This window comes from Meles meles, chromosome 10 (assembly GCF_922984935.1).
Source record: "Meles meles chromosome 10, mMelMel3.1 paternal haplotype, whole genome shotgun sequence".
NCBI classification, from domain to species: domain Eukaryota; kingdom Metazoa; phylum Chordata; class Mammalia; order Carnivora; family Mustelidae; genus Meles; species Meles meles.
In genome coordinates, this window is record NC_060075.1 from 84,146,357 (window position 1) to 84,164,002 (window position 17,646).

Below are 17,646 nucleotides of genomic sequence, written 5' to 3' on the forward strand. Positions count from 1 at the left end.
TTGTAACTTTAAGATAAATATGACAATAGTTCCCAGATCTATGCCATCTAAATACCAGACTATTTAAATATTAATGTTTTACTATTCCCAGCTTTGGTCATTTAATATCCTAGAAACAGTAAACAGATTAAAAGACAGTAAATGATTTTGGTAAGAGCTATTGCTAGCAGCCAAAAAATGTCCACTGACAGCTTAAAAACTGGTGAAAACAGGGAAGAATTTAAAGCAGATGAAAAACTTGACCATGTATTAAAGTACAAAATTACATGGTCAGATAAACTAGTTATAATCTATAATTCTGTTTTTTAAAAAGCAACGCAGTGTTTGGGGTTTTTGGGAGGGAAGCTGCCATGGAAAATTAAAATTCAATTTCAGTTTTCTGAAAAATTCAATTACATGAACGAATGAATGTGGGATAAATTAGTGACAAATGATAGTAACAAATGTACTTAAGATACTTAAGGGGGAAGGGGGGTGCCTGGGTGGCCCAGTCTTGATTTCAGATCAGGTTATTATTTCAGGGTTGTGAGATCAAGCCCTACTAGTATTTTCTCTCTCCCTCTCCCACCCTGTCATTCGCACCCATGCTCACGTGCGTGTGCTTGCTCTCTCTAAAGAAGTAAATACTCATGGAAGGAATCGGAAGTACAGTTGCATATATGTAACTGTACTTCCACAACTTGTAACAGTGAGCTTCTTTATGAATATTTTTAATCTTTGACTAGAAATCTTTAAATGCTTTCAGAAGTTCTGCCTATTGTAACTGTTTCAAAGCATTAAACTGAAGCAAATTCCAACAGATTTTTTTCATACTTTAAAAAAAAGAGGAACATAGGTCTGTAAATTAGTATTTCACTGAACTTCCCTGAGTCCAGTTCATTACGAAATGAGTGTATTGGACAAAACGAGCTCCACGATCCCTTGTGTTTCAAAAGGTTACAATTCAGTGCTTCTCTGCTCAAACCTCAGTAATTTAATATTTGGTACACACTCCAAATTTAATGACTTTTTTCATCATGAAAAAGTGCAAACATGTTTGCATGAATAAAATTTTCATGAAAAATTTTAAGGTACTCTTGATTTTTAGTATTTCCATAAATAAGCAGATAATCAGTAAAATTCTTTTTTTAACCTAAGAACATATAGCAGTACTTTCTCCAAATATACAATATCAGAACAATTATTTTCCATTTAGAAATAAAAGCCCCAAACTATTTTTATTTAAATCTCTCTGAAAAATATAGACAAGAGATCTGCATGGCCATTTTTTCTTAAATATATAAATATTCCTAATAATGTTTCTTGTCCCCTTTCACTCAAAATATTTTGTCCCATCACCTAAGAAGAGTGTTTTGTTTATTTCTAGCTCCGTTTTTAAAACCTTTTATTAATTCTACCACATTTCTTTACTAAACAAAGTGTTTGATACCTACATTTGTTAAATGATATGCTTTGAAGCTACTCACTTAAAATGAAGATCTTTGAAAGTAAAATGGGTTTCAACAATTCCTGTCGTTTTCACTCTGGTTCTGAGAACATCCTGCTGAGTTGGGATATAATTTGGTTGTGCTATTCTGTCCAAGTCATTCAAATAGCTGAGGAAATAAACAAAACAATATGCTAATAGTTAATACAGCCATTAAAGATCATCTACACCAAGGAGTAAAACATTTTGATTCATGCAGGATTCTAAATTATTGGACATTTTACGTTTCTGTGTAATGATATAATACAACCAATTTAAGTTTATATGTTACGCAATTCCCATTGAAATGAAAATTTTTATACTTCTCCAGCCATAAAGCTCTTTTAACATTTTCTAGGTATTGTGTACTTTGCTTCCCCAGGACATGAATTAGTAATTGTCCTTGTTGGAAACAGAATAGTTAACTTCTTAAAAACCAGATACAACCAACTGTACACTAGGAGTTTGTTTCTTTAAAATTCTTTAATCATACTTGAAGGTAGCACTGTGTTTATTTTCCAGACTTGTGTCTTGCTGAGGATTTAGAAAGTTTTAAGTTTTTGAGAAAGTAATGAATAGACCTCTAGCCAAAGGCTACATTTAATACGCTCCTTTTTAACCAGCTTTAGGTTACACACAGGAATACAACTGCACATGCTCTTTTACTCTGCATCTTCCTGGCTCCCTGAATCAATATTCACATTTTACTTCCCACTGATCTTAGTTACCCACCCATTCAATACTCTCTGCCAACAGTGCCAAACGTGTTGGGCTACTAAAATGTCGTGGTGTCATTTTATATGGTAAATAATGTTATTACCAAAGTCCAGATATGGAGAGATTAATATGAACCTGAGTGGTTAAAGCAGCACTCATAGACGGTGAGGGTTATAAAAAGAAATCTGAATGATGGGATGGGAAAAACAATGCCATCCCACATCAGAGGAAGTAGTCAAATAGTATGGAGGCAGGAATAGTCACCTTGTTTTGCAGAAAGTAAGGCCCCTAGGAGGTTGTGCATAAACTCAAAGGAGAAGTCTGGAATTGATCCTAAGGTCAGCTGAGCGTGGGGGGCATCCCTACAGTGTTTTCTGATACTAGAGTGGAGTGGTCAAAGAGAAATCAGAAATATATCTATTACAGTGAGGCACCAACGACTACAACTTTAATTGCTATTATCCTCTGAAACTCTTCCATTTAGAACTCTGCCATTTAGAACAGGTCTTGCAAACAAAAGGAGCTCAATAAATATTTGATTCCTAGAGATGGAGCTGAAAAGCTATCCAAACACTGAATCAGGAATCAAAAGTGTTTTAGATAGTTAAGTCTAAGTACGTGATACTGATACTAGGATTTGTAGAAGATAGCTTGAGTTATCCATATTGTATTTATTGAACTGAGAAATAATATTATCTTATTATTGCACTGCTGATACTCCCCCAGTACTTTAGTGGGTGTTTTTAACTACACATCTATAATGTTATACATTATCGTAAGACAATCTAATTTAATAAACAACTAAACAGGTCATGGCAAGATTTTACTAATTGTCCCTCTGAAGCAGTGTGTTACTCTAAAATGTGCTTTGATTACTCAAGATGCATTTCTTTGCTTAAAACTGCTATAGTTCTAATAGTCTCGAAAAACAATGCACGTTATATTTCAACAAGATAAGAAAAACAGTCATCGTGAAAAAACTCCAATTGTTTTAAATGATCATAAATTTAAAGCAAATAGGTGGCTAGATAGTCCTAAATTGCAACTTGGCAGCATCCCCCTATCTCTAGTCAAAAAACTCAGAAATCAAAATGTACTGTGACCACTATGGAAAAAAAGTATTTCCATGGCTTCCTTCATTCTTGAAAAATGGCTCCATTATTGCTGTCTTAAGGTCAGAACTACTACTGATGAAATATTGGGGAGTCCAAATGACTTTTTTATCTCAGTGTACACCCACACATGTGAGCACAGGAAACAAGTCTTGGTCATTAGCCTGCAGTGGTCCAGGAAGTCCCACCATATGGGGAAACTGACGTCAGTCGATTATTCCTGAGAAGCACCCCTTATTTACTGAAAAAGCTCCCCTTGCTGGGCTCAGCTCGAGCAATCTTCTCAACTAACAGTGATTCCCATTTAGATCTTTCTGCAGGTGCTGGTGGTGCCAAAGCAAATAATGTGGTCTAAGAGCTGTGTTCTTGCTGTAAATAATTTTCTTCTAATTTCTCTGCTAGCCTCTGTATAGTGTATTCATTCATTCATCATTAAACAAGGGCACAGCAAATGACAACTCTGTGCCAGGCAAAAGAGAAAGAACAGAGGGTGAGAACAGACCTGACTGAATTTACAGTGTAGTGTCAGAGAGAGAAAACAATCCTTTCAATACAAATACAACTCACGTTACCTCAAAATGTACAAATATGAGTGCTCTAAAAGAAATATTTTGTATTGTAAGTATATAAAACAGGGAGGCAAAGACATAGTCTGTGAGTCACAGGATACACAGCCTAAGAAACGATGATACCGGTTGGAGAGGGGAGCTACATGCTAGGTAACACATTACATCCACATGTATAAAATACCTACGAAAAAATGTATGTGGTTTACACGTTGTAAAGCACTAAACATACAGATTAGGAAACAGAGCAAAATAAAAATTGGTATGGGTTACACACTAAGGCGTATTACTTACTCCTTTGCATGGAATCACTCACGGAACATGTACCGAGCACTCCGCTGTGTACACAGTGACCTGCAGCTGCGTGATCACCAGCAAGAACCGCCCCATCTGTCTGTTGTTCACTGTGCTCAAGTGCGTGCATTTACCAAACCGCATTAATAACCACCATCTTCTATCTTACCCTCAACGTTCCTAACACCAATGGCTCGGTCAAGGAAAGGAGTAACATGCAAAGTAAAATGAGTGCACAGCACAAGTTTTAAAAGTAATTAATGCTACTCCTATCCGACATTTGAGTATGTATGCCACATTACGGGAACAAATACGGTTTGTTTGTTTTTTTAACTGTAGCTAGATCACCAAGCAGAAAGCTGACCAGGTTTTATCACAACTTGCTTTCTGTAGCCACCACCTAGAAAATCAGGGCAGATTTTTCTTACAAAATACTACACTTAGCTCTCTGTAAACAAGGTCTGATGCAACAGGACACATACAACTGATAACTTTCAAGCTTAGAGTACTTTACTCTGTGAGAAAACATCTTGGGGTCACCACACACACCTTCAAAAGGGGTACATCTCACTCAAGGTGCCTGTCACTAGACAAACAACTCTTCTCAGGCACTATTAGCATAATGAAAAGAACCACACCACATACCCTCCCCTTGGGCTAGCCCCAGGCAAACTAGAGATACACCCAAATTCACAGTGAACTTTGCAAAGTTCCAATTTCTTGGAAACACTCCACAAATAGTCCATTCCGCATGTTTCAGTAAGAGTTACATAAGCATGAGTCTCTTGAGACACTTCTGGACACAAAGGAAACAGCAGCAATGCTATCTACAAACACAAAAAACATAAAAGTCTTCAAATACCATCATCCTGAACATCCTGAGTTTTACAAGAACGTGTCAGCCAATTCTGCAATAACAATGACTGGGAGGTATATTTCACTTTGTAAGTAATTATTCATGATAGTTTAGTTCTGAAGTTATGATTACTTACTATGCTGCAGAATCATTAAGCTGGTACTCTCGGGATCTGTTGAAACAGGCTTGTACACCACTATCTTTCCACAATCTCTTTATAACTCCAGCAAGTTCCGCAGTCATAAAACCTTCTTCAGCAGCTCCAGCAAGCACAAAGAGTTGGCGGGCATCATCCTGAACATTCAAAGACCATTTTTATTTTTTTAAAGTAGAAAGGGCAGACATTGTAGATGAAAAGTACAAAGGAAGGCATTATAGATTTACAAAAAGACACAATGCTGAAACTTCCTTCATTTCTCATTGGGGTCATGACTTCTGTTTCTCTGAAGCACCACTTTAAAAAAATTGGCTTAACTAAAAGCGCATAATCTTAAATCATGTGTCTATGTTTTGTAATAGTAATATCTGTCACGGCACTAGGAAACTGGAAGAATGACCTACACCTACAGTTCATGAGGGGACACGTTAGCCCACGATCCACTATCACGCAGTTTGTTGTGCACCGACAGTGATCAGTTCTAGACACAGAAGAATAGTGTATGCCTTACCCCTCCCACCCAAAATGTTTCTAAGAAGCACACTAATACCATTAGAGATTATTTTAAAATAGAATCTCATTAAATGGTGGCTTTCCGATAGTTTCTATAGAAGCAAAAGAAATTCAGAGGGGAAAAACCAACGTGGAGTAAGAAAAAGTTTCACAGAATGATCTGAAATTTTCTAGAGACCCTGACGTGTGTGTACATTAAAATCAGTGGGCCAGGAGGTGGGGGCAGGTGTTTGTTAATGCAGGCACGGGAAACAAAATAAACACAGCTATGAAGCAGAAATACTCACGGTGCATGCTGAAGACAGCATGCAAAATATTTTAAATGAAGGACTGCTGCATATCAAGTTAATTAAATTTTCCTTAAGTTTTGAGACTACAGATACTTAAATCATTCTGATCCATAAGTAATCAAGCACATTAGGTTAGGGCTGTCCAAAGGAAATATAACATGATACACTGATGCAATTCTGAATTTTCTACTAACCATGTATTTTTTTAAGAAGGTAAAATGTAACAAGATACTTCAACCTATACATAAATGTTTCAAAATGTAATCAAGATAAAATTATTGAGATAATTCATAATTTTATTCATATTTCATCTTTAAAATCTGGCATTTCTTTTATATAGATAGCACATCCCAATTCTGCTTCGATACATTTTCTATTTATTTATTTATTTAGAGATACATTTTCAATACTCTATAAAACTACAGTGCTGGATAATACAACTCCAGTTTTCAGGTAAAAACACCGTTAATCCAAAAATAGGGGAGAGGTGAAGCTGCTAACTTCACAGAGATTCCCTGTACCCTAAGACTTATAGCTTTAAGTTAATTGGGTGGACAATCCCTAATTCTTCTCAAGGGGCATTTTCCCAAAGTACTACGGTAAATATTTATAAAGTGATGACACACAAAGTGACAAGGTACACAGTAGAGAAATTTTTGGTGGCACAGGAGAGCAAAGAGTTCTAGCTGATAGTATGAATTCATCCTGCTGCCAAATCTGTGAAACTTTTTTTTTCCCAGATAGAACCCATAGTGAAAAATAATTAAGTAACTCAGCATGGGAACATATTATTCAAGCATATGTTTCCCTTTTTAGTTAATCACAAGAGAAATGCATGCAAGCAAGTAACATATGTACAACAGCCTTAATAAAAAAAAAACCAACATAATATAGTTTCAAGTCACTTTGAGCTCCACTTACCTAACCACAGTAAACAATTATTCACTTTTTTAAATAATTACCTTATATGAGAAATTTCTAAATTTGGTCATTAACTAAGTAACATCAAACATAATTTTCTCTATCCATTTCAGAAAAGTACTTTTCACTTAGTAATTTTAATCAGCTTGCCTTATGATATATTTATTCAATTTCAATACAATTTCTTGATAGAAAACATTAATGCCTTCTAGTATGGGCCAACAGATCACATTCTCTTCAATCCTTCTAGGAAGAAGCCTGAAGAAAAGACCTGAGAAACTTTGGAAGTATATTTATATACTATCTCTGTTGCATTCAAAAAATGTAAAATAGTCTCTCTTCCTTGAAAAACTAATTAGAATATTCACTTCCATGTCATTAGGAGGACATTATCAGATGTCTGTGGATGAGCTTTATGGTAATAAATTTAAGCAGCAAGTTACCATAGTAATTATTCTACCTAAACTTATGTTTCGTATAAAAAGACCCCGGGGCACAGAGAAGTTGGGTAACTTCTTTTAAAGTTTCACAGGTGGGGCGCCTGGGTGGCTCAGTGGGTTAAAGCCTCTGCCTTTGGCTCAGGTCATGATCGCAGGGTCCTGGGATCAAGCCCCACATGGGGCAATCTGCTCAGCGGGGAGTCTGCTTCCCCCTCTCTCTCTGCCTGCCTCTCTGCCTACTTGTGATCTCTGTCTGTCAAATAAATAAATAAAATCTTAAAAAAAAAGATTTAAACAGTTTCACAGGTAACTGGTCACCCAATCACACCTACCAGCAAGCAACTAGTAAGCAGCCACTGCCCAAGGCAAGATAACTGTTAACACTGTACAATGTAACAATGATCCCTCCTGGCCATGGAATGAGGTCTTTTCAAAATTTATGTAAAATAATGTTACTTAAGAACATTAAGAAAGCAAAAGATGAGGGTACCAAAACAGCCTGATAGAGGGTAGAAAAAAGATTCTGATTACTAAAGAAAAGACTGAAGCTTAATCAGAAGGGATACAGGTTAGTAAAGCAGTATAGGTAGATGGGTAGTCTTTTGTGTTGTTGAAAGAAATGTTGTTTGCCAGGCAATTTCTGAGTAGCAAGGAAAAATCCCTGGGTGTGCCATGTTAATATGTTTTCAAGCTACTAAGAATGAAAAGAAAATCAGATGGTGGAGAGGATGTACGCTCCAGGTCACATTAACTGTGTGCTCTGGGAACTGAGAAAGGAGTTATGAAATGCTTGTGTGTCAGGAGACACGTCATAGGGCCTCTTTTCCCACTGATGGTCAGGGAACACTTGGCATGCTGTATTTAGTGACAGCACATTTTATTCGAAGCTGACACCCACTTTATGAGAATTAGGAAGAGTCCTTCTGGGCTGGAGAAGGGAAGACGGAGGGACTGTGACAGCTGTCTTCTGACGTATTAAGTAAGGATCATTAAAGATAAGAGACTTCATTAGTAGGCATAAAGCTTCTATGAATTCTTAAAGCATCAAAGGTTATCAGATTTCAATTTTTTAGGAGCACATTTTAACAAAGCCATCCAAAGAAAGCGGGTGATGGGGTGAGGGGGAGTGAGAGATTGAAATTTTTAAGCAAAGGCTAGATGATTATTTATGGTAATATAGCAGAGAGAATTCATGAATGAGATTAGGGGTTTAAACAGAAAACATCAGAAAGCCCTCTTATAATACAAACTAAATAATACGATAAAGGAGTCTTAAAAATAGTGACAATTCTAAATTTCTGGCCACAAGGATGATATATTGATGTCATGATTAATACATGTACAGGAATCTTTTGTTCCAGTGACTTAGCTCTATTTTTTAATTAATAACATTAGTCAATAATACTGAATACCACATATGAGAACCACTCATATATTTAATCTACCACATGTCTACAGGATATAATCACCCCCAAATTTAACACAACTATACCACTTTTATCGAAGTTAGTATACCTTTAAGGAAAATCTGAGAATAGTGGAGTCACCACAGTACCCCCATGACTCATGGTGCCAACCCCAGACATTTCAAGAATTGCACTGGGCCCATCTGGGTGGCTCAATCGGTTAAGTGGCCAACGCTTGGTTTCAGCTCAGGTCATGATCTCAGGGTGGTGAGATCAAGACCCCCATGGGTCTCCACACTCAGCAGGGAGTCTAACTGAGATTCTCTCTCTCCCTCTCCTTCTGCCCCTCCCCCAACTCTCACTGGCACACAGGCTCGCTCTCTCTCAAATAAAGATCTTAAAAAAAAAGAAAAAAGAACAGCTTTAAGAAATACACAAATGTAAAACATTTCCCCCTCTAGAAACACAAATGTAATCAAAGTTAAAATGACTGAAGCAAGGAAATAGGAAGTCAGTTTTCTTTTTTCCCATAGCACTGCTTAACAGTTTGGGGGGAGCCTAAAAATAAAATAATCTTAAATTAATTTTAACTAAATTGCCGAGAGCAAAATTTACTAAATTGTAGTGAGCATGAGCTTCTTTATATCAAGAAAGGAGATTACAATAAATGTGAGACAAATAAAACTTTTATACATATATTTATGAATCTTGTAAATATGTCTACTTTTTATTATTTTCAAGTTAATAAAATAAAAAATGTTTTAGTGTTTCTTGGATGGACAATAGAACCTGCTGTCAAAAGAAATATAAAAACATGTGCTACCTAATATATGAACTGAGGGAAACAGAAAAATACAGTGTTGGAGAGGCACATACTATATTTCAAATGAAGGTTAATTCTACTTTGCCACATACATAAATCAATATTCCTTAGAATGAAAAATACGATAATCCTGTAACAACCTCTTAGTTCTCAAACATAAGCCAGAATAAAAAACCAATTCAAAAATTCATCTAGAAAAATAACAAGTAGAAATAAACTAGGATAAATATATAGAACACTCAGGTATTAAAGCAGATCAATAGAGAGGAAAAAATCCCAAATCTGAACTTATTATATGATATAGGTGGCAAGGTAAATTAGTAGGAAAGTATATGACTGTAAAAAAACAAACAAAAAAACCACTACTAATTAAATAGCCATCTGAAGACAAAAAAAAAAAAAAAAAGAAATAATGTATGTAGCTCTCAACCCTATACATAAAACGTTTTGGAGTAATTAAAGGATAAATACAAGAATAATGATAAAACTGACTCCCTAAAAACATTTAAAATGAATATTTAGTAAATCTTTGAGGTTTTCTAGATTTAAACATAAGAACAAATTAAACAGAACAAGGTTTAAAAACCAAACACCGTTAAGATTAAAGGCAGTAAGCAAAACGTGAGAGAAAATTTCTATTAGTGGACAAAGGATTAACACATTATGTACACACAAACAACACATAAACAAACATGTAACACATAAACAACACATACACAGATCATCAAAACACGAAGACTCCAAGGGTAAATGAGTAAGGCATAAAATAGGTCACTGACACAAAGGTAGAAAAATACAATTAATGAGACAGAAAACTGTGCAATTTACTAAAAATCGAAAATGCAAATTAAATTGAGATAAGATTTACTATGAATTAGCCACTATTTTTTGACGATAAGACTTCTAAATGTTGGTTACTCAGGGGGCTAAGAAAAGGCACGCTAGTAAATGGGACAGGAGAGTAAATTGATACAACTTTTCTCAAAGGCAATCTGGCAATGCAGGCAGAGAGACAGAAACTAACTAATGAAATAAACTACAAAATTTAGAGAAACAGAAAAGCGGCCATTATGTGGGAGCATGCTGAAGCCTTGGGGAAAAGGGTTCTCAAAATTTCAGTCAATTCAAGCAAGGTTTTCTGCTCCTTATATCTTAAATATTAAGAAATTTTATTTCAAGTAAGTACTTCTTAAACTATATGTGACAAAGGACCAGTCCTGCGTTTTATTTCCCAGCTATTTCAGAACTATTAGTATTAGAAAAATAAAATTTATGCCACATAAAATATAAACCCATTTTCTTAAACTATCAAAGTTAGCATATAAATTACTCTGCTAATTACTATAAATCGAAGTGCTTACGCTTAATTTCAGAATTCATCTCGTGTGCATGCTTGTGGACACAGATCCATGAACCACACTTAGAGTAGCGCTGTTTTAAATGGTGCAGCGCCCAAAAAATGCTAACAGGCCCTTCCCTAATGCCTCCCTAACTTCACATTATTAGAAACAATAATTTATCATCCACAGACACTCATTCTGAGAGTTTTGAAAGAATCAGCATGAAATCTGATCACTCTATGCCATCCTAGAAAACAATTTTGTTTCCTCTGATTTTAAGTAACTAATGTGTAATCTGCTTTGCAAATCTGAAAACTTCCAAATATGAAGCATTCCACAGCAAATTAGTCACCATCTCTGAAAATTTTACATTTTTTTAGTTAATTCTCATCAAATTAACCTACACACTAAAGTGTAATCCCAATCAAGATACCAACAGACTTTTTTGTTTCGTTTCGTTTTGTTTTGTTACATCAGGGATGTGGGGCATTAAGTTGATTCTCAAGTTCACCTGGAAGAAAAATGCATAATCGCCTTCACACTTTGGTAAAAGAACAACGGGATAAGTGCTCTTACCTGCCAAATACCAATTAACCCTATGAGACAATAGGAACTAAAACTGATTCTGACAAGAATGACAGTTGTATAATAATTACAAATGGCAACAATGGTAGCAACAAACATTTAAAGAGCATCTATTATGACAAAGGCATGTGGTAAATGTTTGATGTTTATTATGTCCTTATTCCTCACAACCCTCCTAGGTTAATGTTATTATTTCTATATTGTTTTTTTTTTAAGATTTTAAATTTACTATTAGAGAGAGAGCGAGAGAGATTACAAGCAGGGGGAGGGGGTAGAAGGAGAATCACACACACTGCTAAGCAGGGAGCTGGATGCGGGACTCAATCCCAGGAACCCCGGCATCATGACCTGAGCTGAAGGCAGACGCTTAACCAACTGAGACACCTAGGTGCCCATTTCTATATTATTATAATGAAAGAAACTTATAAAGGCAAAGTAATCAATAAGTGACCAATCTGGAAAAAAAAATACATCAATAGGGGAAAAATGGAGTTCAGAAACACATCCAATTTGATGCTAAAGCAGCATTTTCAAGTCACTGAGGAATGGAATATTTAATAAATGGCTGTAAGGCAAGGGATGATCAGATTATAAAATATACTTAGGTCCCACCTACCAAGAGACACAAATAACATTTCCAGATGGGTGAAGTGAAAAATCTAAAGAATAAAACAATAAACATTCTAGAAAAGTAAGAGTAGTTTTGAAAATAACTATAACTTGAAGAAAATCTATGCTACAAACAGAGAAGTCAGAAGTGATTGCAAAAAAAATTACGAGTTTTAAAACAGCATAACTACTATTTCAAAAAACTAAATATTAAATATACAATTTTAAAATATAAATTAAATACATAAATATATTAAAGAGAATGAATGTAAAAAGAACAAGTAATTTAACAGAATTGAGTAAAAAATACTAAGGAATTCACAGAAGAAAGAGAGAAACACAAAGATTTCCCACCTCACCAACAATCAGGAAAATAAAAACTAAAAAAGAAAAAAAGGAAGACAATATTTTTCAGGCACGAGATATTAAAAATTAGAGTGCAGATAATATCTAAGTTGGCAAGACTCTGGTAAACACTATGCACAGTTGTTAGAAGAGATTATTCATGTCGCTTTCTTTCTGAAAGGACATCTGTGGTTCCTATCAAAATTAAAATATACGGTTATCCTCCAAATCAGGGATAACAGTTCCAAGAATTGGTACTTTAGAAACAGAAATATATTCAGCCTTTCACTATACTGTTTCTTATTTATGGAATGCTTTTTCTTTGTTTTTGTCTAGAAAAGTCTTAAACATTTCAATATCCAGCTCCGTGTCCCTTCCTCAAGTCTCGGCCATGTTTAGTGCATCTCTGTTATTTCTTAGCACAATTCCAAAAGCCTCCAAGGATTTTAAGGCTTAATCAGATGCAAGGCAACACAAGAAGACATGGGGCAGGGGTGCCTGGGTGGCTCAGTTGGTTAAGTCACTGCCTTCTTCTCAGGTTGTGATCCCAGAGTCCCGGGATCGAGTCCTGCATCGGGCTCCCAGCTCCACCGCAAGTCTTCCCCCTCTGACCTTCTCCCCTCTCATGCTCCCTCTCACTCTCTCTCTCTCAAATAAATAAAATCTTTAAAAAAATGAAAATGAAAAAAAGAAGACATGGGGCAGACCAATCAAAAGCAATGTGAGAGCACAAAGACATCTGCGTGAAGGAGTTAGTAACAATGGCTAAAGCGAACAGAAGGAAGAGTCTAAAGGTAGGAGGCAAACAGTTACTAGGCTACAGCTAGAGAGTCTAAGAAGAGTGACTCAAACTGGCACCAAGTGAAACAAAGAGGAAAAAGAAGTCCCACATGTAGATCTCAAAGCATCAGAAAACCAGTAAAAAATAAGTATATTTTTTTTACATCTGTGGCAACAGAGCAGTTATTCCCAATCAATTCTGTCCTTCAGTCCTTGAGAGAAAAACAGGAAATAAAGAGACTCCACAAAATACTGCTTGCACTGGCCCTTCAACTGCCTCAGAAAATGGGAGGCTACCAAACCGAACTAATAATCACATATAACATCTAAATGTAGAATGCCATCTATGTGTTGGGATGGATTATTTAAATCACCATAACTGGAACTGGCGTGAAGTACAATCTATATCCATTTCTTCTCCTTCAAGGTGGTAGTCCACTGTAAGATTAACAGTTCAAAAAGCACTTGCTGAATGAATCAATGATAAATGAATCAAAGATAAAAAAAAGAAAAGACTCTATGAACAGTAGATAAGGCAGAAATGTCTGAATATGATCAAATCTTCTTCCAGAAAATAACATTATAAGGTAATGAATTACTATTCAAAATAATCTTGAAATCTGCCTGAACATTTTAATTCATTATACTTTTAAAATTTTTGTTTAGAAGATAAAGCTTAGTAAATTAATATGAATCAATAACTGACAAAGAAATGTTAGAGTAACTTATTAAAAAAAAAGGGTTATTTTAAATTTCCCCAATATATCTTTTCTCATGATACTTTTATTTTTTCCTATTAAGAACAAATTGAGTCTCAAAGTTAAAAAAAAAAAATTTCTACTAGACACTGAAGACAAAAAGGAAAAGTTACAGTCTTAACACAGAAACTCCTCATAGTATTAGCAGAGAGACAGCAAGCACACACAAACACACGCACACATACACATATATACTGAATACATAAAATACAAGGGACTATAAAAAACAGTAGTAGTAATAGTAATAAGACACCTACTCTGTACCCAAAAAAATCAAAATTTAAGCTAGAATTTCAGTTAAAGGTTTGTGGAAGGGTTAAGTTTTGTATCAGTTACTAAAAATAAATCAGCAAAGAAAAAAAACCACACACAAATAATAAAACTTTAAATAAACAGATTAAGCAAACAAATGGGTGGGTGAAATGAAGAAAAAAGTGTCAGAAGGACTAGACCAGGGAAGCTGCGATCAAATGCAAAATGAGTAACTGGACCAAATGAGGAAGTGCCAGCCTGGTGCCCCGTTCCCACTAACCATATGGCAATCTTTCTGTCATGTCTGGTTCCAGTGTTTTTACTGATCAAATAAAGGGGTGGAACTAGCTTTTCTCCTAAGATCCCCATCTCTTTAGCTCCAAAATCCTGATCCATGTTTTCTAACAGCCAGTATTTTCCTATTCAAAAGGCGGGCAAGATTTTATACCGTTTTCATTAAAGGAGATTAGACTGCTTTTTAAGCTGGGAATAAATACAAATAATTAGATCATTTCAGCATTCCAGATTATGAAAACAAATTCTGAAGAGTCAGCATTAAACTCAGCAGTAACTACCAAAAATCACTACAGAGATTCAGGAGTACCCAGTATCACACATTACACAGAAAATATTGCACTGGCCATTCAGTTGTCCAAATCATCTGATGGATAAGGAAACAATTCTAGGTATAAAGAGATTACACAATGCTATGTATTCTTGGGTTATCACTTCTGAAGCTTCTGACTCACTTCACACACTACTATCCTTTTGACTCCTTTTATAAAATGGTCTTGACACAGTAAAATCTGTATCACGTAGTTTGGTATTATCATGTAAGTTATTCTTGCTACTCATCAGGCCTGTTATAATGAATTTAACAACTCACCGCCCGAGCTGAGTCACCGAAGTCGATCTTCAACCTCCCCATGGCCCTGATGATGGCAATGATCGACTGGATGGTGTTGCTGTAGACCACTGCTTTGTACTGCTTACATTCCTCCTCTGAATAACCAGCTTCGTGGATAATTCTAATGCGACAAAAGGAAAAAAAAAAAACAAAAAAAAAACAAAAAAAGGCAAAACAACACTTACTTCCTTTGATGGAAGGGTACAGTTAAACATAAAAAACAAATTTAATGTTTTCAATCTACTTACTTCATTTGCTTCACAATTGTACTTTTCCCAGATTCACCAGCACCTAAAAAAAAGTAAAACAAAGGATTTCTAACTTCATCACTTACACATATCCAACCCCCTCAACATAGCACATTAATGAATGTGTACACACACATACATATCTTCTCTGTCTTACTGCTAAATTTTATTGTATATCTTAACAATTTTTTAAAGATTTATTCTTTTGAGAAAGAAAGGGAAGGGGGGTAGAGAGAGAGAGAGATAGTGTCTGTGTGTGTGTGTGTAGGGAGGGGCAGAAGGACGAAATCCTCAAGAACAATCCCGGCTGAGTGAAGAGCCTAATACGGGGCTCGATCCCACAACCCATGAGATCATGACCTGAGCCAAAACCAAGGGCCAGATGCCCAACCGACTAAGTCACCCAGGAGACCCTATATCAAAGCAATCTTTAACATATAGAAAAACTGTCAAAAAGAGGTGCCATCAGTTTATTAGTTCACAATACTTCAACTTAACTGAAAAAAAAAAAACCGCTTTTATTGTTGTGTGCATTCTCTAAACATTAAAAAATTCAATCTTCTATAACTTACAGTTTTATTCAAAATTTTGCCCTGTCTTGAAAGATGTTCTATTTGGTCAGTTATCCTAATTTTAACCTTTGCTTCTTCCTAAGAATGAAGTGGAGGGCAGTGGTGCCAAGAAGCCATATAACGAATAATTGAAAAATATTACGTTGCAACAGCGGTGTCTCATGCAATATATGTACAGCCAGTATCATTAAACCTCTAACAAACAGCCAACATAACTGGCTAGCATGGGGGGGTGCAACGGTATGCAGGACAGAAATGTCTCCCCCACATTCTTCTAGCCTCACTATCACCCAAGTCATAAACCATTTTCAAAACATTCCTTCCCTTTCTACATATGCAAGGTCTCTTCATAGTCTGGGTCCCTAGAATTATGCCATCATAACATAAAAATATTACTAATCAAATGGCCCTTTATAAAGGTAGAGCCCTCCTATCCTTCACATTTAACAGTAACCGGTCTTCACGTATCAATCACATTCTATCAATTACTTGTCAGGCTCCTTCCCATAGCCAGATGCAGAGAATATCTGAGCACAGGACACAAAACAAAGAAAATATGACAAGTGCATCACTTGCCTTCATGTTGTCTTTGGCCAGGGCTACATATCACAGAGGTATTTATTGCGGTTTCAGAGACACAGCCAGGATTTGTATTATCCAGGCCCCATATTCCCGTTTCACCAGGGCCCTTCCTCTGGTGCTGTGTGATCCAGCAGTACCGAATAACTTACAGTTCCAAGAGCACCTACTGTGATCACATCACAAACCTTCAAACATTCTGTTTCCCCTACCAAAATTTAATTTGCTCTGCTGCTTCTTGCCACCCTGCTTATCCTCCATCAACCATAAATTCACCCCTTCATCAACCACCTTTTCCTGACCCACTCCCCCAGGGATCCCTGCCGCCCCTCACTCTGCACATGTTTCTCGAATTCTGCAATATTTCTTGAATTCTTGGATTCTCAGCAGCTAACTTGTGCTAGACACAAAATCAACCAGAAATGTACCTAAATTTATTTAAGCTACTTGTGCCTGTTACAATTAGATAGCAAACTTCTGGGCTTCGTTCCCTTCACCCCGTCCCCTCTAGCTACACACACACACACACACACACACACACACACACACACACACACACACAAAATCCCAAATCATCAGAGGTATGTGAGAACAGATCATAGTTAAATGGCCTATTTGAAAATCTGGGGCGGGAAAAGCTGCTTAAATTTTACTTGTGATTTGATAGTCAAGAAATTTTCCCAAGATACCAGCACATTAAGTAGAAAAGCAGGAGCTGAATAAACAACGAGGGCATTCTTCATTTACAGAAAGCCTCTGAATGTTTCAGGGCATCTGCCAATAAAAACAATTCCAAGATAAACAACCCATTATTTATTAATCAACAACAGTGTACTTGGCTCTGTGAAAAGCACCACTGCAGCCATTGTGGCTCACACATTTATTTCTCTCCTGTAAGAGAGATCCACCCGACGAACATGGCCTAGGTAGTCTGCAGCAGGGGCTATCTTCAAGAAGGCCCTCTTGGTTTCTACCGAAATGCAAACTGAGTCAGCAGCAGCCATGCTGTGATGATGAGACCTTCTAGATCCCTGTAACCATACACGGAAGTGGGAATCCCATTGGTATAGTGAGATCTGATGAAAAGCCACCCAAGGATCGTTCTTTCAGT

The 17,646-nt window shown here is 36.2% G+C and overlaps 1 protein-coding gene across 1 annotated transcript in view; it reads right to left on the bottom strand.

Moving 5' to 3' along the window:
- Positions 1–17,646, bottom strand: part of GNAI1 (G protein subunit alpha i1) — an 86,606-nt gene that overhangs the window by 13,971 nt on the left and 54,989 nt on the right. The window contains exons 3-6 of the mRNA XM_046020959.1: positions 15,385–15,427; positions 15,116–15,257; positions 5,147–5,304; positions 1,467–1,595 (exon numbers count right to left, since the gene is read on the bottom strand). Of these exons, the coding sequence (XP_045876915.1) occupies positions 1,467–1,595; positions 5,147–5,304; positions 15,116–15,257; positions 15,385–15,427 (472 nt within the window). The remainder of the gene's footprint in view (positions 1–1,466; positions 1,596–5,146; positions 5,305–15,115; positions 15,258–15,384; positions 15,428–17,646) is intronic.